Raw genomic sequence first — 25,894 nt, 5'->3', positions numbered from 1 at the left:
AAAGTATAGGGATTTATTCCATTGCGTAGTTTGATTTATTGCTCGTATCTGCTTTTTGCAGGAAGATCTAGGTCGTTTGTGTACTCAGATAGTTTGCGCACAACAGCAATCTTGGCTTGGTTGACCACCAGAATTTTTCACTTCCAAGAAGAAGTCACGTAATGGAATACAATTAAGAACAGATTTTCATTTGCAATTCTGACTGAGCAAAGAGGCAACATTTAGTCAAAACAGATGTTGAAGTGTGATGACAATCTCATATTGCCTCTCAATTATCAACAACAATTATCGATAAAGATCGCTCACAACAGTTCACAAATCCTCTTATCATGCGGGGTAATGTGTTGGAACATAAATTATTGTTCAAGATGGACAAACACTTTTCAACTGTAAAATTAACATGGATAATGTCTGCATAATGTCTGACATGTCTGGGAGCAGACCATTCTGTCGTCTACAAAGGTGTAATTTCTGTAATTATGATTATTACTGTTATTAATTATAATTAAAATAGTCCAGTCATTTGACAGGACTATATAAATGTGCTTTTACTGCCATTTAGTGTCTACTTCTAAGGTATGTGCAATATAAAACGAGTAAAACATCAATACAGCATTTGATTTCCAATTTTTGTTGCAATCCTGTGCTTTTTATGTTAAGGTTACACTAAAAACAATATTGATTACAATTTCATAAAACAACAAGTTAATGTAACAGTATTGGGGGAAAAAAATGAAGCCTCGAAACATCGCAACTTTTGCTGCAATTTTCTGAAAAAGCTGTCACCAAATACTGTAAGGCATTTTAGGCCGCCACGATCACAAAAAAAGACAACGTGATCGAAAAACAATTCAAATACATTTTTTAAACCTATGGACCATTTGAGAATCTCCAAATACCGTGCATGGCTTTGGTATGTGGGAAGAAGTTGGAGAAAATGGTAAAGTTATTTAATTATTATTAGTTTTATTTTTAAAGCTGACATTCTGTTCTCACCTGATACCCGCTGGAATCCAGAATATGTTGTGGCTCCCGAATGTCTCATTGGTGTAAACCCTAAACCAAATAACCATGAATCAGTTGCACTCAAAATAAGACTCACAGGAGGTGCCCTCAACACACTCTCGGTCATTCACGCACACACACACACACACACACACACACACACACACACACACACACACACACACACACACACACACACACACACACACACACACACACACACACACACACACACACACACACACACACACACACACACACACACACACACACACACACACACACACACACACACACACACACACACACACACACACACACACACACACACACACACACACACACACACACACACTTGGCAACCTCCCCAGCTGCTTGTATCATTAGCTTTTTTCACTGAACAAGGCTGTGTTTTGTTTAACAGTGCACATGTGAGCACGTAAACATACCTTAACTAGATCTTTATTCATGTGTCTCACTGTGAAGGATGTTTTGGGTATGTGAGCCAAGATTGTGTTGAACAAGCATCTTGTTGTATATCCAAACTTGGCTCCTGTTGACTTTACGTTGATGGGTTCTATATTCGTTTAAGCAGATTCTGTGTCTCAGTGATGTGGTCATATGTTCAAAGCCTGTACACATGATTATATTTAGGAAAGACACATAAACTAAGCCCATGCCAGACAAAACATTATATGTCCAGCTAGATTTTAAAAGGAACCCCTGTGTTTTGATAGGTTGCCGTTATGATTTTTACATCCTTTTTGCCAGGTATGAGAGCACATCGAGCGAGGAGTCCAGTGGAGATGAGAAGGCAAAAGTGGATGTCGAAGAGGGTGACAGCTCAGAGGCTGAGGAAGAAAGAGGCAAGGAGCCTAACTCAGCAGAAAAGCCTGAGGAGGGAGCAGATGCACAGGAGAAAGATGCAGAAATCCTGTGTGGCGAAGAGGGTGCAGTGGCAGCAGAAAAGGAGAGTGAAAAAAAAGACCTGCTGGACCGAGAGAGCAGCCAGGAGCTCCTGGAGGAACCATCTGCAGGGTGAGATAGGAGAGTGAAAGAAGCAAGGCATTCAGCTGGAATTTTTACGGTGGACTTCAAATATTTTTGTAGTCATTCCAATTCCTGATTCTAAATAGGCACTAAATTATTGTTTACCTTGGCAACTAAAGCAATACCTCTTACCAAATTACTACTATTAGCAAATATCATGTTGACCTTTCTAATTGAGAAGGCCGCGTGATGTGTGAAGTAATGGAGGCCTCATACGAGAAGCCTGTTTACACACAGAGTTGCACTCGGTATTTTTATACACTCATCATAGGCATAAATTGTATATTGTTTTTGGCATATTGTTGATTATTTATTTGAGCCACTTTTTTCGAGGGTGGAATGATTGTAAATGTACAATTGAAATTGGGTACACGTTTAAAATTATTGTCAGATTAGGATTTACACCGAGTCTAAATGTTTTTTTTGTTTTTAGTCTATTTCATACAAATTTCAGAGCATGTTATGCAAAACGCAAATGTCCACTGCAGAGGATGCTGGTTCTGGGCAGCATATATACATTATTTACCCGACTATATTAAAAGGTGGTGAAGGTTTCCAGAAGAGGTTTACCAAAATTCGGTACTTTTATAAGTACCCACCGAAGTCTGTTGGTACTATCGGCAGTGGCGACTGTTGGTCTTTAAAATAAGAGAAGCTCATTTTCAGCTAATCTCTAAACACAACTACAGTCTTAAGTAACAGATAAGATATAAAGATGTTACATTTTACAAAGCAAACATCACTTAAAGGATCGTAAAATTCTCTATAACAACTCGAATGAAACTTAAAAAATGCTCTGGCAGTGGTTTATACAAAAGTATTTCAAGATCGGCAATTTGCAAATTTTGCTATCAATCAAAAAGGATTCAGCCTCAGACAGATCATCCAATCATCATGTGGAAGCTAAGCGTCGAGGCCAGCCGAAGCAAAGCCCACTTTCCATTCACTTCCAGAGATGTTGAGTGTCCGATGGGCGGGAAAAAGTTGAGCATTTATCCAATGAGCGTCTAGTTTGGCTGCAGTTGAACAACCCACTTTATTCTTCCCCTTTGAAATCAATGGACCCTCAGCGCCAACAAAAAAAAGTTAAATGCATTCTTGTGGATATTCAATTAATGGAATGGAAATCCAAAAGTACATATTTGACTACCCATTTGTTGGGCTTCCCTTACAGTCTTAATGCAATTGCCACTGGATTCATGTAAAATATTGGTGTGATATTTCGATACGTTTGTTGCACTTGACATCATGTCCGTTTGCACCCGAGGCACTGGCTTAAGCACTTGGTTTGAAAACAATCAACACTCAGAGCGCACACAGCCAGACTGCCTCTAGGTAATGTTACAATTTTCCATGCCAACAAAGCAAGAAAAGACACTCAAAAGTACAGTAAACGTCCACTTTTCAAAATGCTCCATGCTAATTTACAATGGATTTGCCATAGACATGCTACTGATTAGCATTGTGAGGCATGATTTATAATCTAAAATCAACATTTACCAGCTCAGAGTCGAAAGAGCAGCTCACCTGCTCGATATGTCAGCAGCTGCGTAAATGCACTTAAATTATTAATTTTTTGTCCTTAAAGGGAGAATGCACTTTTTTGGGGAATTTTGCCTATCTTTCACAATCATTATGAGAGACAAGAAGACAAAAGTTTTGTTTTTTTCTCGCTTTCTAACATTAAAAAACGGCTTGTTCTTGGTGGCAAGCAATGCTGCTAATTGGAGCAATCAATTCTACCTCTAAATCACTTCAGAAATGCATTCAAAAACCGTCAATACCTCATTTATGTTTTGTAACCTGTAAATAACCAAACTGTACCGACATTGTTATTGTAAGAGAGAACATTGAGGAACTCTATTTCTAGTGTACTAACACACCGGCGTGCTACGGTATTAACCGTAGAAGCTTACTACGGCAAGAGATAAACTAGCTTCTACATCAGCACAAAACACGTTTGAGTTTGTACTGCAAAACACTGCGAGTGTCTGAAAAGTATTAGCCCACATTTCATGTTTTGTTTGTACAAAGCTAGCCAGACAGTGTATGTACTGTAGTTGTAATAATACGCATGATGTGCGGTGTGTATCATGATTGATATAAAGTGTGACTCATTCGACGAACAGTTGTCTGTTTGGTCCAGCTGGTCGGGAACGTTTTTTCCTGTGGATATAGGTTAGCACTAAATTTTTGTTGAAATAGCTTGGCTTCAAGTTCCACATTTTGCAGCTTCGATTCTCTTTCACCTCACTCTCTCGGCTTCTATCTGCTCCAACGTCTCACTCTTCCTTCGTGCTGGCTTCTATAAGCAGTAGTTAATCCTCCATAAATTCAGATTCAAAAAGATAAGGTTGTGAATCCTCATTTGTCCAAAAAGTAATCTTCGTTGTTTGTTACAGAATCTGCCGTGATTAGAACACACTCACGTGTTTGTATCCGAAAGGGGGGATGTTGCCAGAAGTCAGACGTGCGCTGCTATGGAAATGGAAATAAATGTGCCAAATAATTTGTTTTGGCAATGATTAAAATGACCAAATAATGATAGAAATTGTACTTATTACAAATTGTTATGAACATGTCTGTTACTACATTATATACAGTATATACTTGCAGAGTGTATAAAAAACGTTGATGGATGTGAATCCCATTAGCCGCATCGTCCAAGCGTTTTTTTATCATCTTTAAAATCCCCAAAAAACAAAAAAATACATATTTGTTCTTGAATGATTGTGAACGAATTCCATGAAAAAAAGTGCAGTTCGCCATTAAAGTCTTCCTGTATCCGGGGACTTATTTTCTGAGATTGTAAAAAGTAAAAAAACAACAAAAATGTTTTTGTGATAATAGAAAATCGATTAATCACTTTAGTATCAATCATTTACTGATAAAATACTAGGTATCAGTGCTGTCAATATGTATCGATCGGCCCAACACTGTTTACATTCAAGAACTCTAGCTAAGCGGTTAGCATGGCTTATTGTAAACTCATACGGTGTGTAGTGTAGCATGTTTAGCTATTCCACATTTTCCAGTGATGATACCTCAAAGAAACATAGTTTATTTGCCACCATGGAGGCAAAGATTAGTTATTTAGAAATTGCACTGTGAAGGGATGTTAGCTTCTGGCGAAAATACTACATTATGTTAAGGACGCCTTTGTTCGCTTGTCACTGTCAAATTTGCGGGAAACAACTAGAATGTGTAATGAACATGTATTACCAATAAAAGCTATATTGTTGGCAAAATGTATATCATATAAGCCTACACAGAACAATGAGAACTAAAAAGAGAATTGTATATTTACACTAGTTCTCATTTCTCAACACATTTGTTGCGTTAATGCAGAACATGGAACATTGTGGAGTCTTATACACTTTAGGATTTTCATTTACTGTACATGAATTTGGGTCAGCAGAAAAACATTGTGGATATTCCTGTATATAAATCACTTATCACACATCCCATTGACGTTTATATGAGTCATTAGTGTACTTATTTGTGTTTATAATTTGTTTTTTTTAATTTGTTTAGACTTAGTAATAATATCTTTGTTCCACTATTAACTCTACCCTTTGTGACTTTGATGGATATCTTACCACCACATGTCCTCCACTTCACAATATATTCATGATCATTCTCAACACCAAAACTGGAAACAAAAACTCTCCAGAACTTGGCTTCCATCAGGATCGACTTTATTGTCCCCTCCTCCCTCCCTATTAGAGAGTCAGCACATTGTGCATTCATTTTTCAACCTGACAGCATCCTTGTCAGCTCCCATCCTGCCACATACTACCTTAAGTACTGTATAACTATAGCCTTGCTGGTGTACCAATCAAACTCTTGCGTAACCTACAGCTGGTCCCCGCTATGGTGCACATTACCCACATTCTCAAGAACCTGCCTCCCTCCCAGTCAAACAATACAGGATCCTTCTTTTCATAACCTTTCCACGGCTTAAACCTCTGTCCTCATCTATTCAACCCGTACTTTCTGTTGTTCTTCAAATCAAATGTATTTTTAAGTTGATCAACAACTTAACAAGTCTAATATAATGTCTTCTGCTCTTTGATTTCAGGGAGAAAGTTGACAAAGGATTTATAGATGCCTGCCTGTATGTAAAAGATCGTATGGAGGAGGTTACATCTCCAGATAAAGAAATGGTATGCACTACTGTAAGTCTCCTAAAGTTAAAGTGCCCTTCTAATGCTGACAACATTGGCACTTATTTTATAGTTCTGGACCTAAAAATGATGTCTACAGGTAAAAGTCCCATCAAAATAGACACAGTTTCAGACCATTTTGAAATGCCCACTTTTAGCTCCAGAATGTGAGCAGCCCTGCATTAGCCTGCTGATGTCACCTACAGAAGACTGGACGCAATTTCATATTGTCGAATATGTGTTTTGGCAGAATTTTCAACACAAATCATAATATTTATATGCAGATTTTAAAGGAATTATCAAATATTCATGCCAGATGCATTTTTGCTGGTTGGAGCAACACAACTACAAAAGGGTCAGCCTGCATACATTTCCAAATGATGGGAATATGAGGAGTGTATGGACCTCTCCAGTCAAACTGAACCGCGCAAAATGGGACGGACCAAGCAAGAGGAGTGCAGCCATCATTTCAATGATTTTATTATTATTATTGTAACCCATCCATACATCCATTTTTCTACCACTTGTCCCTTTCTGGGTCGTGGGGGTGCAGGTGCCATATTCACATATCTTTACAAAGCCAAAGAATAAAGAAAATAATTAAATAAATTAAAAAGTAACATCATGATATAGTTCAGTTTAACAATATTTATATACACTACCGTTCAAAAGTTTGGGGTCACATTGAAATGTCCTTATTTTTGAAGGAAAAGCACTGTACTTTTCAATGAAGATAACTTTAAACTAGTCTTAACTTTAAAGAAATACACTCTATACATTGCTAATGTGGTAAGTGACTATTCTAGCTGCAAATGTCTGGTTTTTGGTGGAATATCTACATAGGTGTATAGAGGCCCATTTCCAGCAACTATCACTTCAGTGTTCTAATGGTACAATGTGTTTGCTCATTGGCTCAGAAGGCTAATTGATGATTAGAAAACCCTTGTGCAATCATGTTCACACATCTGAAAACAGTTTAGCTCATTACAGAAGCTACAAAACTGACCTTCCTTTGAGCAGATTGAGTTTCTGGAGCATCACATACAGACATTACATTACAAATCAGTACAAATCAGTTCAAGCCCACCTAAAGCTTCAAAACACTAGAGCGTCAAATGCAAGTAGGTTATCAATGGGTTCCATCTTTTTTAAACAAATCAGTATTAAGATTCAATTTTGCCGTTATTTTCTCCATTGTATACATACACCTTAAAGGGGAACGTTGTATGCTTAAAATGATCAAAATACGTAAATATTACATCTGATTATAAATTTGCCTGTTCTTCATTACATATACTGTATACTTATGGTGTTTGGATGTTTTTCAGGGGCTTTATAGGCAGAATAGCGGTACTCCCATATGCTCCATTATAAGCGGACTTTTGATCGCATTTATGTACTATTTAGAATGCATAAAAAGAAAAATATACATAAGGATTGTAAATGATAGGCAAAATTCCAAAAAAGGGCAGCTCCCCTTTAACAAATCTCTCCTCCCATTGTCCTACTGTTAGAGCAAGTGGCTTATACCAAGATACAGTTACCTTTTTTCTTGCAATCAGCACAAGTACCCTTAAAATATACAATTTGTTTTTACTCATGTAGTCATCAGGGAGTGCTTCAAACACAAAGATCAGGGAGTCCAGGTCAATATATTTGTGGAGAATCTTATTTCACCCCAATTCTCTCACAAAATGTTTTGAGTTGTGGGCACTCCCAAAAGATGTGGGTGTGGTCTCCTATCATTCCACACTGCCTCAAGCACAAATTAGTTTTCGTCCTGTCAAATTCCGAAATCAAAAGCGACATTTTAAAATATCTCACATTTACCTTCCAACTAAATTCCTTTCATATTGGACTGTTGGTCAATTTGTGACCATTTTCACAAATTTGCTCCCACTCTTGTTCTTCAATCACAACATTTATCTCCAGTTTCCACTTTTCCCTGACACCAAGAACACTCCCTGATTAAACTGATTGCAAATACTACAGTTTTTTGTTCGCAATTTTGTTCTTTTGAGATCTTCAGGAAAAAAAATTCCAGATACATGGGTTGCTTTTGAAGAACAGGCTATTCTTTATGTGACATTAAATACTTTCTAAGCTGGAAAAACCTAAAAAAGCTCACTGCAGTCAAATCAAATTTCTCCTGAATTTGATTAAATGATTTCAGAATTCCCCCTTCAAACAAATCATTTATAAACTTGAGGCCCTTATTTCCCTATTCCCGGAACCGAGTATCCGACCTGCCCGATAAAAAGTCTATAACTTCAGAGATTTGTGTGGCTCTGGATCTCGACTGAGGGGATTGATCTTTTTTCTAATAGTACCGACAACTTTTGGGTGCAATTCATTTTAGGTATTTGGTCCATTTTCCTTTTGAGTAAAAAGCTAAAGCTTGCAGTGAAAATTCAGGGCATGAACTTTGTTCTAAAGTCAACCAATTGTTTACCCTGTGTAGTTAGGCTGCCCAATAGTATAAACTCAAGTCAAATGTGAATCAAGAGCAAAATCTGTGGAGAAACAGAAAGAAGAGCAGATTCGGCACTCAAACAACTAGAAAAGAATAGTCAGCCACTCGTACTCTATTTTGCGTCCTCTTCTATTGATGTTTTCCTCAGGACGCTTGAGGAAATGCTGAAAGAGCATTAGGGAACAGGCTATGGTGTCATTGGAAGAGAAGATAAAAGAGCAGGTATGTCCGAAAATAGCGATACGTTTATATTTGTTTTTTGCTCATTATGTTAATGTTAATCAATTTTGAAGTATTCATGGACCAGGGCAACAAAAACAAGCAATTAAGTCATCAATATAAAAGGTTTGATATTCCTTTATCCACACTGTTTATACTGTATGGGGAAATGTGCTCCACTTCTGTAGAGGGGGCAGCATATCAAGTCTGGTAATGGAAAGGGGGCGTTCTAAATAGTTATCGACCTATTACTCAAAAACTAATGGATATTATTGGAAATGACTGCCAGGTTCATTTTCAGGGGGAAAAATACCTTAAGAGAAATTGTTAGTGAAATTTCTGTCCTCTGGATGCAATGGGTCTTTTAAGATGTACAAATACTCCAATGAAAGACAGTTTAATTCAGTAGTCGATGTAGATTTACAAGACACGCTGTGCTGGAAACACTAGCCAGGTTGCACTTGCTGGAAGAAGATGTCTTGTCATGCTCCTTTCTTCACTAATTGGATTTTTGCAAATGTAATTAAAAAACGAATGTATTTTGAAGACAAAGCTTGAGCCTTTTTGAGAGGAATAATGTGCAGTAATATGGTTTACTAAGCAGGTTAATGACCAGCTGCTCTATGTAAAAAAGCTTTTTTTTTTTTTTTTTTAATACATATGTTTTCTCCCATTCCTCTGCTCTCAGCGTCAGGTTTTAGTGGTCCTCTATCAAGAGTGGTTCAAAGTTTCAAGTCAGAAAACCTCGCAAGCAGACACGGTCAGATCATACCTGCGCCAAGTTGGCTTAACCACACCCACTCTACTGCCGTATGTCGTCAACCTGACGGACGGTAACGGGAATATGGCCCTCCACTACAGTGTATCACATTCAAACTTCCCTGTGGTCAAACTTCTGCTGGATACAGGTGGGCTGCCTGTCACAGCACAGACAATTACCAGTTTGTGCCCGAGCACACATGCCAACCCTCCCACTAAGTATAAAATGTGCTTCTATTCAGGTCTTTGTGAGACAGACAACATAAACAAGGCGGGCTACACTCCAGTGATGCTGGCCGCACTCACGGCTGCTGAGAGTCCGGACGATTTGGAGGTTGCACAACAGCTGCTGCGACTTGGTGACGTTAATGCACGCTCAAGACAGGTGCGGTTCATTGCAACTCACATGCAGAGTGGTACCTCAACTTACGAGTACCTTAACAACTTACATGTCATTTTAAATAAGAGCTGTCTCTTGGCTTTTTGTTTTGCCTTAAGTTCAGGCTTGTGAGCACCCTTTCAGAAAAAAAGAGGAAAACTGATGAAGAAAAGAGGGACATTTCTATCTGCACAAAGTGCTGTCACACGAGCCCTGAAATACATTTTTGAAAATCAAGACTAAATTTCCTGCAATTGGGTGTATTTCTACACGATATTTTACCGTTTTTTTTCTCATCTACCAACCTCTTTTGGCTGTCCTTTTGACGCTGACATGTTCCATGTAATGTACCACAGAATGTTTTGTTTTTTAAGAAGATAATTTACTAACATTATTATCATTGAAAATGTAATGTAAAATTATATAACATGCATGCAAAGAACTCAGAAAGCGTTTCCCTTTTGGCAACTCTATCCCATAGCCACGCCCCCTCGGATAATATACTTCTGGTGTTGTGACCTCTGTTTACAGCCGTCATGTCAAAAATATACCCTCTCGCTGGCTACTAATAAATACTCTAGAACTACAACTACAACTAACAGTGTTCAGATTGTAATCATCCAAATATGATTAGCAACAAAGTAAAAACCCGGCAATGTTGTCACTCGCAACGCAGGCGACAAAAGCTAGCTAGATGATGTTAACTCTGCTAACAAGCGAGCTTGTTTCGGCGCCCCTGATTGTCTTCCTGTCCTGCAATTCAGTGCGGCGTGTAGGTAAGAGGAATAGTGGGTACCTGCGGCTGTGGCGAGCGTTCTACAAATTTTGTTTGGATCTCATGTTTTTAACATTTCATTGAAAAAACACGGAAGTGATATTTTGACGTGAAAATTAATGTTTAAAAACGCATTTTTGATGACATTTCACATGTCTGTAAGTAAGCCAGTAAAGTTGTATATGTAACAGGGTCTGTTTGAGCAATATGAGTTATTATGATGTTACACATTGATATTCCTGTTACACAAGAAACTTAACCGGTGAGTCAGCATTGTCAGTCTGAATCACACAAACTTTAGCCAGCATCTGCGTCATGCAGCCACACACGCCCAACGAACCTTTATCTATTAAAATATTAAGAAGCTGCAGATGCTGTGTTTGACATATTTCAGTTCTGTCTCCTCCTGATTAAACACACTGGACGGTGGAGCACTACCGAGCAGACATTGCTTGTTGTCAAGTCCGGTCCGTCACTCAAATACGTCTGTGTGCAACATAATCAGAAGTTTCCTAGTTCCTATTGATACACACCAGCTTGTAGGAAACACCTACAAAAGTCTGCTCTCCAAGGTGAACGCTGAACAATATTATTATTATCATGTTCGGGTTGCATAATAGCGAGAGTTGTGTTACCAAGATGCGGAAGGAAAGGCAGGAAGCAGCGTGCACGTATAGGTAGATTTAATCCTTCTTCAAGCGAGGCAAAAATACATGGAATCGTGCTGCTGGAAAGCGATCGTAAAGCAAAGCACAAAAACTTAAATCCTTTAGCAAAGCTAAGTATTAGGTAGCAAACCTCACATGTCAAACAGACAAATAGCAACAAACCTAAGCAGTAGCGTTTAGCATGTAGAACAAACACAATAAAAAAAACATAAAATACCGGCGCCGAGTGAATGGCGGGATCAAGTATATAGGGGGGCGTGACTAGTGTAGACAACAGGTTGGGACACTAATCACTTAAAGGCAGGTGCAGAGAACAGTGCTCAATAATGTGTCACGTCATAGCAGGACCACACACACAGGAAGAGATAACCAAAAAAGGACCACTAAAAAAAGAACAAAACACTAACATAGGGAAGAATAACAACAAAAACAACACAGGTCATAACAATTGCATTATTTCATAAAACTACTGTAGTTGTTGGTAAGTACATTCTATTATAATGTTTTTCACACAATACTGCTCACTGCTCCCCTCACCTTGGGTCAAATGCAGAGAATCATTTTGCCACACCTCATGTGTGTTTGACAATCATTGGTACTTTAACTTTAAATTTTTTATCCAAAAGTTTTTCTTTTAAAAAGCATTTTTATTGTTAAAATTGTGCTGTTTTGGGATTCATTTTAATGGGCAGGACTGACTGATTAGATATAGGAGTGATTTGAGTTACTGCACATACAATGCGGTAGAAAATAAGTTAATAGTTATGATCAATTTGTTTTTCTTAAACACACACAAGATATTTACATGCTATCTGACCCAAATTTAGTTACATACCTAAGGTCACATTTCAGCTAAGTCACATTTTAACTTCTCTTTAAACAATACCAGATTTTGTTCAGTCAAAGCAAAAACATATATGACCTAAGTTACAACCAAAGATCAAATTATAGAATTATCTTCTTATAGACTACCAAATTCACAATATAATCAATATTCAGACATTGTGCTACCACATTAAGATTTAATCAAAGTCACTTTTCTACTTTGTCCCTCTTTTGAGCCTTGTGACTTTTTTTTTTAAACCCTCCTGCATACTTGGAGCTTCACTTTTTATTTATATCTGACTCTTCCTCCAGACGGGTCAGACAGCGCTAATGCTCGCTGTGAGCCACGGGCGCCTTGCCATGGTGAAGCTGCTGCTGAGTTGTGGCGCAGATGTAAACGCTCAGGACGGCGAGGGCTCGACGGCCTTGATGTGTGCCAGTGAGCACGGCCACACTCACATTGCCCGCCTGCTGCTGGAGACAGGTCACTGCGACACCAGCCTCACAGATAAGGTGCCTTAACATTGACTTTATCACGACTGCAAATATGATATACAGTCTTGGTCAAAAGTTTACATACACTTGTAAAGAACATAATGTCATGGCTGTCTTGAGTTTCCAATAATTTCTACAAATCTTATTTTTTGTAAAAGAGTGATTGGAGCACATACTTGTTTGTCACAAAAACATTCATGAAGTTTGGTTATTTCATGAATTTATTATGGGTCTACTGTAAATGTGACAAAATCTGCCGGGTCAAACGTATACATACAGCAATGTTAATATTTGGTTACATGTCCTTTAACAAGTTTCACTGCAATAAGGCGCTTTTGGTAGCCACCCACAAGCTTCTGCCAAGCTTCTGGTTGAATTTTTTTACCACTCTTCCTGACAAAATTGGTGTTGGTTTTCTGACATGGACTTGTTTCTTCAGCATTGTCCACACGTTTAAGTCAGGACGGAAGGGAAGGCCATTCTGAAACCTTAATTCTAGCCTGATTTAGCCATTCCTTTACCACTTTTGGCGTGTGTTTGGGCTCATTGTCCTGTTGGAACACCCAACTGCGCCCAAGACCCAACCTCCGGGCTGATGATTTTAGGTTGTCCTGAAGAATTTGGAGGTAATCCTCCTTTTTCATTGTCCCATTTACTCTCTGTAAAGCACCAGTTCCATTGGCAGCAAAACAGGCCCAGAGCATAATACTACCACCACCATGCGTGACGGTAGGAATGGAGTTCCTGGGATTAAATGCCTCACCTTTTCTCCTCCAAACATATTGCTGGGTAATGTGGCCAAACAGATACATTTTTGTTTCATCTGGCATCACATGGACAAAGATAAGACCGTCTGGAGGAAAGTTCTGTGGTCAGATGAAACAAAAATGTGTATGTATGTAAACTTTTGACCAGGACTGTATTAGCTGTCAGATGATATAAAAGCCAGGCTGTGCTGAAAGTTACAGTAGTCCCTCGTTTATCGCTGTTAATTGGTACCGAACATGACCGCGATAAACACATTTGCACGAAGTAGAACTATTATTAAAAAGTCAAATGTTTTCATTGTTAAAGCATAAAAAACTGTTTACAACCTTCTAAATACTTGTAAAACTTTTTTAGAGCGCTCTTAAGAGGAAATAACACCCATATAGTCACCTTTACACTCATTTCAGTAGCCTTGGGTGTGTTCTACCCTAGATTACAGTACAAGCTGGTAGCCAGGAGGATCCTCCAAACGTCATTGCTATGGCTGTCACCCAGCCACTACAACACTGCCACGATATGGAAATACTTATTCACATCCTGGTTAATTCCTCTAAGTTAGGACGGCTTTCATGTGTTGAAACCACAGGTGTAAGTTGTCCTGCAAAACAGTCGCACAGCTATGATCATTACCTTTGCGGTTACTAGCATTCCGTCTCGTTAGCAATGCCTGTCCTGCATTGTCATTCCACATTGCTCACGCCAAATCTGTGTCACTGATTTCAAAGATGAAGTGCATCTTATATCAAGAGAGTTCATCTCCACTTTTCCCAGACAGTTGTTGAGAGCTGATAGCTAGTCCCACTGTTTTGATATCAGATATAAAGTCTGACCAATGTGGAGATGTCTTATTGATGAGGCAGAAGTTGAAGATGAAGTTCATCAAAAAGTTGTTCTGCCAAACTTGAGATTGCCACGGTGAAGATACAGTAGCGGCAAGATTAGCCGCTTGTGTTGTTGTTCAGTAGTTAAACCAGAAAGGGAAGTACTGCTATCTTTATTGATCACCACAATATAATCATAAAAAATAACAAATACTGCTTGATTATATAATACATAAATACAACTTAATTCAACACCTACTTTAGGCCAAAAACATGTAGAATATGCTTTAAAAAGTTACTGTACATTTCAAAGTTTGAAAGAAGAAAAAAGCCTGTGACGTAGTATATTTTAAGTGCAATGGAATATGGAGCGAGGGAAAACTGCACTCCTAAAAATATTCCACTATTGTCAACTAAACATGGGTCTTATTCTTATCCTGTGGGAGTCAACAAAACCCAAAACAGTAGTTTATGTACAATAATCCCACATAAACAAAAGTTTTCATGGCTTCACACATGAATTTTCTTTCTTTGACATGCATTATACAGTGTCTGTGCATGCATTAAACATGTACAGTAAACAACTCAAAAGATCATTGCAACATCTTAAAGTCAGCAAAAATTATTTCACCCCCCAGAGAAAACTAAATTATTTGGATCTAGCGAAGTAAACTACATTTATTAATAAACTGATAGTTTTATGATAATTTATTTAAATTATCCTTTAATTGGCCATATTTACTGGAATCATCACTTAAGTACAGTGGTGTGCCATCAGGGCCAGCAAGGCCTTCTCTGCTGGCCTAACATAACCAGAAATCATGATCATAATTAAAGATAAAAGTATTTTTTTATTTACTTTCCTTCAAAACGTATTCATATTCTCTTCATGTCATATTATGCTCCTTCCAGCGCTGTTGTTTTTAAGGTATAGAGTTTTTGTCCAATCAGAATTCAGCTAACTTATGTTGCCATGCTGTACGAAATATGCCCGTGGCCTTCAGAATCAACAATGCAGGTGTTGGGCACTGTAAGTGAACAGGAACATACAGTTGAGCTAGCCAATCAGATCACGAGTTGTTGTCAGTAAGGCCCTCTAGATGGCCTAAGGCAGATATATATTGTGATGTTTGAGCTAGGTAACATAAGAACTCCATTACCCAGCATGCCACAGTAGTGAAGAGCAAGCGCAGTGCCACGATTAGCCAGCAGGATGTTTTTGATGAGCACCTTGTGGAGTAAACTTTAAGAAGTCAGCCAACACGCCTTGTCTGCATCTTTTATGATTAGACAAGACTACACATATATTTGCAAGGCCATTTTCAAGAAGGATATTTAAAGAGAAACTACATCTTGTGAGACCTTGTCGGCCAACTTGGAAGCTCGAATGGTTTCTACAGATTGTGAGTTCAGATATTTTATTTATTTATTTTTTCACGTTTAAAATGTTTTTTGCAATTTTAATTTTGACTGTACCACATAAGACATGTTTTAATTACTGATGCGGGTTTATTGTTTTTTAAATGCGCCAGAAAATACCCAGATATGTTAAAGTTAAAGTTAAAGTACCAATGATAGTCACACACACACTAGGTGTGGCGAAATTATTCTCTGCATTTGACCCATCACCCTTGATCACCCCTTGGGAGGAGGCCGTGCCTGGGAATCATTTTTGGTGATTTAACCCCCAATTCCAACCTTTGATGCTGAGTGCCAAGCAGGGATGTACACTGTTGGTGGTGGTTCAATGACCAGTAGTGCGTACATGTGTTCCTGTAAAGCAAGGGTGTCAAACTCAAATACAGAGTGGGCCAAAATTTAAAACTGAACAAAGTCGTGGGCCAAGGTTGAACAAATTAACCTTTTAATAGGGACCCAAACAAGTTTTGCATTGAATATTGAACAAGCAAGGCTTATATAACTTTATAGTGACATGCAAAATCGAGTTTCAAATAATAATAATAATAATAATAAAAATATATCAATGGCATATCAAATACAATTTAAATAAAAATGTAATGCCTCTTTTCTATTTGCAGCCTTCTGAGGTAAATATCAACATTAACTTTTTCCACAGGCTGTTACATTTGAACATAAAATAACAATGAATAAACCAACCATTCAGGACTTTAAACTGCTCAGTTTGCAACACACTGATCTAATCTGATGTGCCCAAGCCAGATACCTGGCATCTTTTCTTGGATGCTAGTTCATTAATGTTGGGGCTTAGGCTTTGAGCTGAGGCAACCTTCATTATCGAACGAAGTTGTTCATCAGTCATTATATCTTGTAGTCCATCCGGACCACAGTCTTGGGGGCGTGCCTTAAAGCCACTGCCTTTAACGTCCTCTACGAGCTGTCGTCACGTCCGCTTTTCATCCATTCTAACAACGGGCCGGCCCAGTCACAAGATATGAGCGGATCCTGTACGCACAAACACGTGAATGCAAGGCATACTTGATCAACAGCGATACAGGTTACACTGAGAGTGGACATATAAACAACTTTAACACTGTTACAAATATGCGCCACACTGTGAACCCACACCAAACAAGAATGACAAACGCATTTCGGGAGAACATCCGCACCGTAACAAAACATAAACTCAGTGTAACCTGTATCGCTGTTGATCAAGAATGCGTTGCATTCACTTGTGAGTGCGTGCAGAAGCCGCACATATTATGTGACTGGGCCAGCACTCGTTGGACTGGATGAAAAGCGAACGTGACGATTTTCGGGAGGGGCACTGAAATTTGGGAGTCTCCCGGGAGGGTTGGCTAGTATGAGAATTAGCGGTGAATGCGGTGTTACCGTGGCACCGCCGCTGTAAATAATCGGCGGGCCAGCTCTAGTGTTAATTTGATATCGCCTTAAGGGCCAAGTGAAATTACACTGCGGGCCGGCCCGCGGGCCAGAGTTTGACACCCATGCTGTATAGTATTTCTGCAGTAATGGTCATGTGGTGACATCAATTATGGTATTTTGAGAGGTAATCATTGAAGTCGGACATCACTGAAATGCTATCCTTTACATGCATAACTTACTCAGCGGCCTAGTGGTTAGAGTGTCCGCCCTGAGATCGGTAGGTTGTGAGTTCAAACCCCGGCCGAGTCATACCAGAGACTACAAAAATGAGACCCATTACCTCCCTGCTTGGCACTCAGCATCATGGGTTCGAATTGGGGGTTAAATCACCAAAAATGATTCCCGGGCGCAGCCACCGCTGCTGCCCACTGCTCCCCACTGCTCCCCTCACCTCTCAGGGGGTGATCAAGGGTGATGGGTAAAATGCAGAGAATAATTTCGCCACACCTAGTGTGTGTGTGACAATCATTGGTACTTTACTTTAACTATAAATAATCTAGTACACAGGGAAAGCCTACAATTTAAAATTATTTAGAATGCATAAAGTATATACCAGATGTTTCGAACTCCGAACCACTCCGGAGTATAAGTCACCTCAGTCAAACAAATTCTTCCTGAAAAGAAGAAAAACATTATATGCTGTACTATAAGTCACATTTAGAAATAATGTATGTTTCTAATTTATTTTGATGTAACTTAACACATTGACAGTATATGTAAACTGTAGTGATATGTGCTGGGAATGCATATTACGTGGGGGTGCAGGACGGACCTCTATCTATGTAACACCACTACTGTTATGCCGGCGATTGTAAACAACCGAGCTAAAATAAAAAATGTTCCAGTCATAACTACCCAGTGTATTATACATACGAATAATACTTCATAAACTATATCAGCATACTTGCCAACCCTCCCGATTTTCCCGGGACACTCCCGAATTCAAATCAGCCTTCCCGGTAAGGTCTATTCAGGTGTACTGGAGAGGAGGCTACGCCGGATAGTCGAACCTCGGATTCAGGAGGAACAGTGTGGTTTTCGTCCTGGTCGTGGAACTGTGGACCAGCTCTATACTCTCGGCAGGGTCCTTGAGGGTGCATGTGAGTTTGCCCAACCAGTCTACATGTGTTTTGTGGACTTGGAGAAGGCATTCGACCGTGTACCCCGGGAAGTCCTGTGGGGAGTGGTCAGAGAGTATGGGGTAACGGACTGTCTCATTGTGGCGGTCCGCTCCCAGTGTCACAGCTTGGTCCGCATTGCCGGCAGTAAGTCGGACCCGTTTCCAGTGAGGGTTGGACTCCGCCAAGGCTGCCCTTTGTCACTGATTCTGTTCATAACCTTTATGGACAGAATTTCTCGGCGCAGTCAAGGCGTTGAGGGTATCTGGTTTGGTGGCTGCAGGATTAGGTCTCTGCTATTTGCAGATGATGTGGTCCTGATGGCTTCATCTGGCCAAGATCTTCAGCTCTCACTGGATCGGTTCGCAATCGAGTGTGAAGCGACTGGGATGGGAATCAGCACCTCCAAGTCAGAGTCCATGGTTCTCGCCCGGAAAAGGGTGGAGTGCCATCTCCGGGTTGGGGGGGAGACCCTGCCCCAAGTGGAGGAGTTCAAGTACCTCGGAGTCTTGTTCACGAGTGAGGGAAGAGTGGATCGTGAGATTGACAGGCGGATCGGTGCGGCGTCTTCAGTAATGCGGACGCTGTATCGATCCATTGTGGTGAAGAAGGAGCTGAGCCGGAAGGCAAAGCTCTCAATTTACCGGTCTATCTACGTTCCCATCCTCACCTGTGGTCATGAGCTTTGGGTCATGACCGAAAGGACAAGATCACGGGTACAAGCGGCTGAAATGAGTTTCCTCCGCCGGGTGGCGGGGCTCTCCCTTAGAGATAGGGTGAGAAGCTCTGTCATCCGGGGGGAGCTCAAAGTAAAGCCGCTGCTCCTCCACATCGAGAGGAGCCAGATGAGGTGGTCTGGGCATCTGGTCAGGATGCCACCCGAACGCCTCCCTAGGGAGGTGTTTCGGGCACGTCCGACCGGTAGGAGGCCACGGGGAAGACCCAGGACACATTGGGAAAACTATCTCTCCCGGCTGGCCTGGGAACGCCTCGGGATCCCCCGGGAGGAGCTGGACGAAGTGGCTGGGGAGAGAGAAGTCTGGGCTTCCCTGCTTAGGCTGCTGCCCCCGCGACCCGACCTCGGATAAGCGGAAGAAGATGCATGGATGGATGGACTCCCGAATTTCAGTGCCCCTCCCGAAAACTGGGGCAACCATTCTCCCGAATGTCTCCCGATTTACACCCGGACAACAATATTGGGGGCGTGCCTTAAAGGCACTGCCTTTAGCGCCCTCTGTCACCTGAAACCTTCACCCCTTAACAGCTGCATGCTGTCCAGGCGTCTGCTTTTCCTCCATATAAACAGCGTGCCGGCCCAGTCACATAATAATGTAGCATTGGACGGGTTTAACAATGGTCTTTACTCGAAGATGTCAAGAAATGCTGACACGTAGTATTATATTTTAACTGGCTTGATAATGATGTTAATTTCAAGCACACACACACACACACTCACACACAAGCAAATGCAAGGCATACTTGTTCAACAGCCATACATGTCACACTGACGGTGGCCGTATAAACAACTTTAACACTGTTACAATCTCAATCAATCAATCAAACAAATATGCGCCACACTGTCAACCCACACCAAACAAGAATGACAAACACATTTCGGGAGAACATCCGCACCGTAACAGAACATAAACACAACAGAACAAATACCCAGAATCCCTTGCAGCACTAACTCTTCCGGGACGCTGCAATAACATCTACGGCTTTTGGAGGTCTCAAGGTTGGCAAGTACGTATATCAGTGATTGTCAAATTGTGCACGGGGGCTCTGTCGAGTGGTAAGCCAAAGAATCACTTAATGAAACATTCAAACAGTGTTACTGTTCAAACTGTGTGTAACGTTTAGTTGACAAAATATTAAATATTCTTGTTAAATAAAACCTCTTCTTTGTTTTTAATGAATACTTAGGCAGACTACGCTACTGTATGTTAATGTTGGCCTCAATGGTGGTACTTGGAGAGCCGTGTGTTTTCAGAGGTGGTACTTGGGGAAAAATGTTTGAGAACCACCGCATTATACAACAGCACACAGAAACAACGGTTTGGTTATGTTAATATAACATATTAACAGTTCTTCAACAACATAATAGCATAACATACCTGGGAGACTGAATAGGCTAAATTGACATCGAGCAAGTTCACGAAACTCTGGATCTCTTTCAACATCACTTGAATCCATTCACTTCTTCCTCCTTGGTGTCAAACATGAGCAGCATATTGTTATCACAAGCTTAGAGCGCCCTCCTGTGGCCATAGCAGGTAGTGTTTACTCCTTGCTCCATGTTTGTCAGTGTGAAATAACGTTTTAAACGTATTAAATTGTATGCAGTTTCTTATATAAATATAAATCGCAAGACCTGCCAAACTATATTAAAAAAAAGGTGAATAATAGTCCGGAAAACAGTAGAATAACTAACTATTAATCAATTAAATACATTTTAAAAAGGCTTACTGCTACATTTTGTTGCTCTGATTAACCTTTTAATGAGTGTGGTGAATAAAAATTTAGAGTTTTTGTACGGCTGCTGCAATAGATCACACATGGCAGTGTGTATGGCAGCTAACAGTAGATATTTTCTTTTATATCTTTTTTTTTTTACAATGCACACATGTTAAAAGTGCAATTTAATTCAAATTCAAACAACTTTATTAATCCCTTAAGGGGCAATTCATTTTGAGCAGCAGGTTGTCGTGGTTCACAAAGCCTACACATGGCCCACAATAAATAAATAGTCAGAAAATACAATTTCAATGTTGATGTGCATTTATTAGAAAAACATATTCAGTCAGTTAAAAATGTTTCACTCAGTTTTTGCAAATCATGCTTCAAGGGCAATTATGCCAATTTCAATGATTACCTTTTTGCGTAGTACTTTTGAGGATAATGGTTTACAGCTAATTTAGTATCTCATACATTTTTTTTAAACATTGTCTAAAAGTTCATTATTGCTTGGTTGTATTCCAGCAAGGATCACATACAGAAAAATAGAAAAAAGCAGGGGCCACTTTCATACATTTTGTACATCAAAATCAATCAATATATGAAGAATTAAGGCGCAAAAACAGCAATTTTGAGCTGTGAGTACCACAAAATAGTTTTCACCATTCTCTGCCAAGAGGTAAAATGTAATTTTCAAAGAAACGTTGTTTGAAGTTGTTTATGCTGCAAAATTGGTACAAAATTATCAAAATTCAGTTTTTTTTGTAAGGAATGTGCATTTTTCAAATTGAGACAATAATTGTGCTTGTTAGAAACGATTAATTTGCAACCAGCATCAGCAGGATGGCTTTTCCATGAAAAGCTCCACAAAAATCAATGATTTACTACAAACAAGGAAAATAGATTTATCAGTTTTCGCGTCTTAACTCTTCATATGCTAATCTATTGCAGCAAAAATCTGCTGAAAATGATGAAAAGTGCCACTCTACACAGCAACTGACGTTCTCAAAGTTGGAATTGCCATAAAAAAATATTTTAAGATATTCAACACTGTACTGGTGGCTAAAGTGGACAATTCACTCCCAAAATTTGCCACGTTACATGTATCAGGTAAACTGAAATGAATGGAGCTATACGATTCCCCTTCCTACTGTCGTATAATATCTGATCCCTCCCCCTTGAGATATAGAATTGTTTTATTATTATTATTATTATTACTTATTTTGCCAAATACAACCTTTTTTAGGGCTTTAGCAAAATCGAAAACGTCCTTTTTGGGGGGGTTGCATTTTCTTTCTTAGTTTTTGGTGTTATTATCTAATCAGGGACATGTTTATTTTTGTCTGTAGAATGTGTCAGGTGCCAATAAAAAACAAGCCACGAGCTAAAAATGGAACCCGGGCGCGCACACCCCTGTTGTACACTTTTGATGGTTTGGCACATGAGCTGAATTGAACTCCTGAAATATCAATGAATGAATCAATTAAAGTTTACTTACATAACCCTTAGTCACAAATGTCTCAAAGGGCTGCACAAGCCACAACAACATCTTTGACTCAAATCCCACATCAGGGCAAGAAAAAAACTCAACCCAATGGGCACAATGAGAAACCTTGGAAAGGACCACAGATGTGGGGACCCCTTCTTGGGTGACCGGTGCAATGGATCAATCAATCAATCAAAGTTTATTTATATAGCCCTTAATCAAAAGTGTCTCAAAGGGCTGCACAAGCCACAACGACATCCTCAGCTCAGATCCCACATCAGGGCAAGAAAAAAACTCAACCCAATGGGATAACAATGAGAAACCTTGGAGTGTAGTGGAGACAAGTCAGCAGGGCAGAGACGTCCCCAACTGATGCACAGATTAGTGGTCCACCCCAGGTCCCGACTTGGAACAGCTAGCGCATCCTCCATGGTGGCTGATACGTGGTCACCTTATAACCTCTCCACGCAGGAGAGGGTGTCAGAGCAGAAAAGAGAGACAGAAGATCACCTGGTCTAAAAAGGGGGTCTATTTAAAGGCTAGAGTATACAAATGAGTTTTAAGATGGGACTTAAAGGCTTCTACTGAGGTAGCATCTCTAATTGTTACCGGGAGGGCATTCCAAAGTACTGGAGGCCCGAATAGAAAAAGCCCTAAATCCCGCAGACTTTTTTGGGGCTCTGGGAATCACTAATAAGCCGGAGTTCTTAGAACGCAGATTTCTTGGGGACTTATGGTAGAATACAATCAGCAAGATAGGATGGAGCTAGACCGTTTAGTATTTTATACCTAAGTAGTACAACTTTAAAGTTGCATTTTAAGTGCACAGGAAGCCAGTGCAGGTGAGCCAGTATAGGCGTAATATGATCAAACTTTCTTGTTCTTGTCAAAAGTCTAGCAGCGGCATTTTGTACCAACTGTAATCTTTTAATGCTAGATATAGGGAGACCCGAAAATAATACGTTACAGTAATCGAAACGAGACGATATTACGGAGATGAAAGAAGGCTGTTTTAGTAACACTCTTAATGTGTGACTCAAATGAGAGAGTTGGATCGAAGATATTACCCAGATTCTTTACGAAGTCGCTTTGTGTAATTTTTTGGTTGTCAAATGTTAAGGTGGTTTTATTAAATAAGTGCCGGTGTCTAGCAGTAGCGATAACCAGCATTTCCGTTTTCTTAGCGTTAAAATGCAAAAAGTTGTAAATGGGTTATACTTGTATAGCGCTTTCCTACCTTCAAGTTACTCACAGCGCTCTGACACTATTTCCACATTCACCCATTCACACACACATTCACACACTGATGGCGGGAGCTGCTATGCAAGGCACTAACCACTACTCATCAGGAGCAAGGGTGAAGTGTCTTGCTCAAGGACACAACCAACGTGACTAGGGTGGTAGAAGCCTGGGATCGGACCAGGAACCCTCAGGTTGCTGGCACGGCCACTCTTCCAACAGCGCTACGCTGCCCCTGAAATAAAGTAAATAAAACAACTTTTGCATAAAAGTTCGCCCTATGACTTCCTGTTTCAATATTAGAGGGGCGACGAGAACAATTATCTTATTTTCAAATGCAAATGTTAAGAAATAGAATTTCAGTATATTGAGATGCACCTGTGCTTTATATGTAATTGTGTCATAAGAATCATATTACATTCATATAACCATAATTATTTGTAATCTGCAATATTCTTTGATATTTACCAAGAAAGTATTGGCTGTGTAGTAACAGGCCTAAAACAGCTCAATGCTGCCACCTCATGGAGTAAAATAGCCACTGCAGTTTCCTTTAAAAAATATATATTTTAAAAGAAAATTGTGTTTTATGCTGTGTGTTTGCTCCAGAATGGACAGAATGCTCAGGAAGTGGCAGAGGGAGCCTCTCACCCAGACATCGTGGACCTCCTTAAGGGTCCACGGCAAGCATGAGCCAAGGAGACGTCTTCTCCAAACCAACACAGCTCATCATGGAGGAAAGCAGGTGCAAAGATAGCTGACAAGCCTCTCTCTGTCTCTCCCTGCATTCAGTATGTGATGTTTACCTGGAAGCCGTGCATACAGCTCGCAAATACACACCCCCCCAAGACCCGAACAATGCACGGCTACATTTCTTTTCCACGGCATTATTTTCATAGATAAATGCTGCATCTGCCAGGCCACTCAGTGATGGTCGCCTTGATTGACGTGGTCACGTGACAAATGAGAGAGCGACATGTAGCCAGAGGGACACTTGGATTAACTGCTGCTGCTTCTTCTTTATAATACTCTTCAATCAAAATAATAAGCACATGATCTACCTTTTAAATACGTATAGATATATATGTCAAATATTAACTTTTTTTCTCTCCATTGACATATGCGGACATAAGCCATTATTAACAACACATCCGACAACACCATTTTTTTTTACTATTTGTTATTTGTAATCTTTTTTGTGTAAATAGTCCTGTTGATGTGTAGGGGCCTATAGCTCATATACATAACAAATAATAGGAATAATAGTGATAAAGTAATATAATCCTGGTAGCATTTCCCAACACACATTTGACAACATTCAGTGTCTTATTTTTTAATTATATGTTTTCCCCCCACAGAAAAAGAATCACTGATGCCTCATTTTAACGTTTAAATAAACAAAGTTCATATAGTTATTAGTTACAGAATGGAATACTTTTCTAGACATGTTTTTTAAGTAAGAAGATTGTATTGTGCAGATGTTACTGCATGACAGTCGTGAAGCGAAACTTAACAACAGTATGTTGTAGTACTGTCTGACACCTTCAAATATTATATTTGTCTCCTACGCCTGTTTATTTTGTGAACACAAAACAATGCAAAATGTATGTCTGACTGGCTAATACATTCCCAAACAGCAGTTAGAATTATATACATACCGTACACACACACACACACATTATATATATATATATATATATATATATATATATATATATATATATATATATATATATATATATATATATATATATATATATATATATACATACATACATACATACATATATATATATACACATACGTATGCAGTAAGTCTTTTACACACATTTCTATACCTGCTTATACATATACTATTATGCATATTTACACACACACGTGTGTGTGTATACATATACACACACACACACACACACACACACACACACACACACACACACACACACACACACACACACATATATATATATATATATATATATATATATATATATATATATATATATATATATATATATATATCATACGTATGCAGTAAGTCTCTTACACACATTTATGTACCTGCTATATACATATACTTTTATGTATATATACATATATACACACATATATGTGTGTGTGTGTGTATATATATATGTATATACACACACACACACATTAAGTTAAAGTTGGGTGTGTATATATTAAAGTTAAAGTGCCAATGATTGTCACACACACACTAGGTGTGGTGAACTTTGTCCTCTGCATTCGACCCATCCCCTTGATCACCCCCTGGGAGGTGAGGGGAGCAGTGGGCAGCAGCGGTGCCGCGCCCAGGAATAATTTTTGG

The 25,894-nt window shown here is 39.5% G+C and overlaps 2 protein-coding genes across 5 annotated transcripts in view; one reads left to right on the top strand and one right to left on the bottom strand.

Annotated features, from left to right (window-relative positions):
* The window catches only part of usp1 (ubiquitin specific peptidase 1), a 201,144-nt gene extending 180,554 nt beyond the window's left edge, over nucleotides 1-20,590 (bottom strand). Inside the window, exon 1 of the mRNA XM_062028253.1 lies at nucleotides 20,501-20,590. The gene's annotated coding sequence lies outside the window, so the exon portion shown is untranslated. The remainder of the gene's footprint in view (nucleotides 1-20,500) is intronic.
* The window catches only part of kank4 (KN motif and ankyrin repeat domains 4), a 185,367-nt gene extending 160,130 nt beyond the window's left edge, over nucleotides 1-25,237 (top strand). For 3 of the 4 annotated variants that reach the window (XM_062028248.1, XM_062028246.1, XM_062028247.1), the window contains exons 5-10: nucleotides 1,777-2,043; nucleotides 6,137-6,233; nucleotides 9,602-9,821; nucleotides 9,915-10,057; nucleotides 12,632-12,832; nucleotides 24,175-25,237. In XM_062028248.1, the coding sequence (XP_061884232.1) occupies nucleotides 1,777-2,043; nucleotides 6,137-6,233; nucleotides 9,602-9,821; nucleotides 9,915-10,057; nucleotides 12,632-12,832; nucleotides 24,175-24,258 (1,012 nt within the window). In that variant the 3' untranslated portion in view covers nucleotides 24,259-25,237. The remainder of the gene's footprint in view (nucleotides 1-1,776; nucleotides 2,044-6,136; nucleotides 6,234-9,601; nucleotides 9,822-9,914; nucleotides 10,058-12,631; nucleotides 12,833-24,174) is intronic. The other variant, XM_062028249.1, reaches the window with a different exon arrangement.
* Nucleotides 25,238-25,894: the final 657 nt, after the last annotated feature.

The sequence above is a fragment of the Entelurus aequoreus genome, linkage group LG19, assembly GCF_033978785.1.
Source record: "Entelurus aequoreus isolate RoL-2023_Sb linkage group LG19, RoL_Eaeq_v1.1, whole genome shotgun sequence".
NCBI classification, from domain to species: domain Eukaryota; kingdom Metazoa; phylum Chordata; class Actinopteri; order Syngnathiformes; family Syngnathidae; genus Entelurus; species Entelurus aequoreus.
This window is presented reverse-complemented; position numbering and strand designations above follow the sequence as displayed.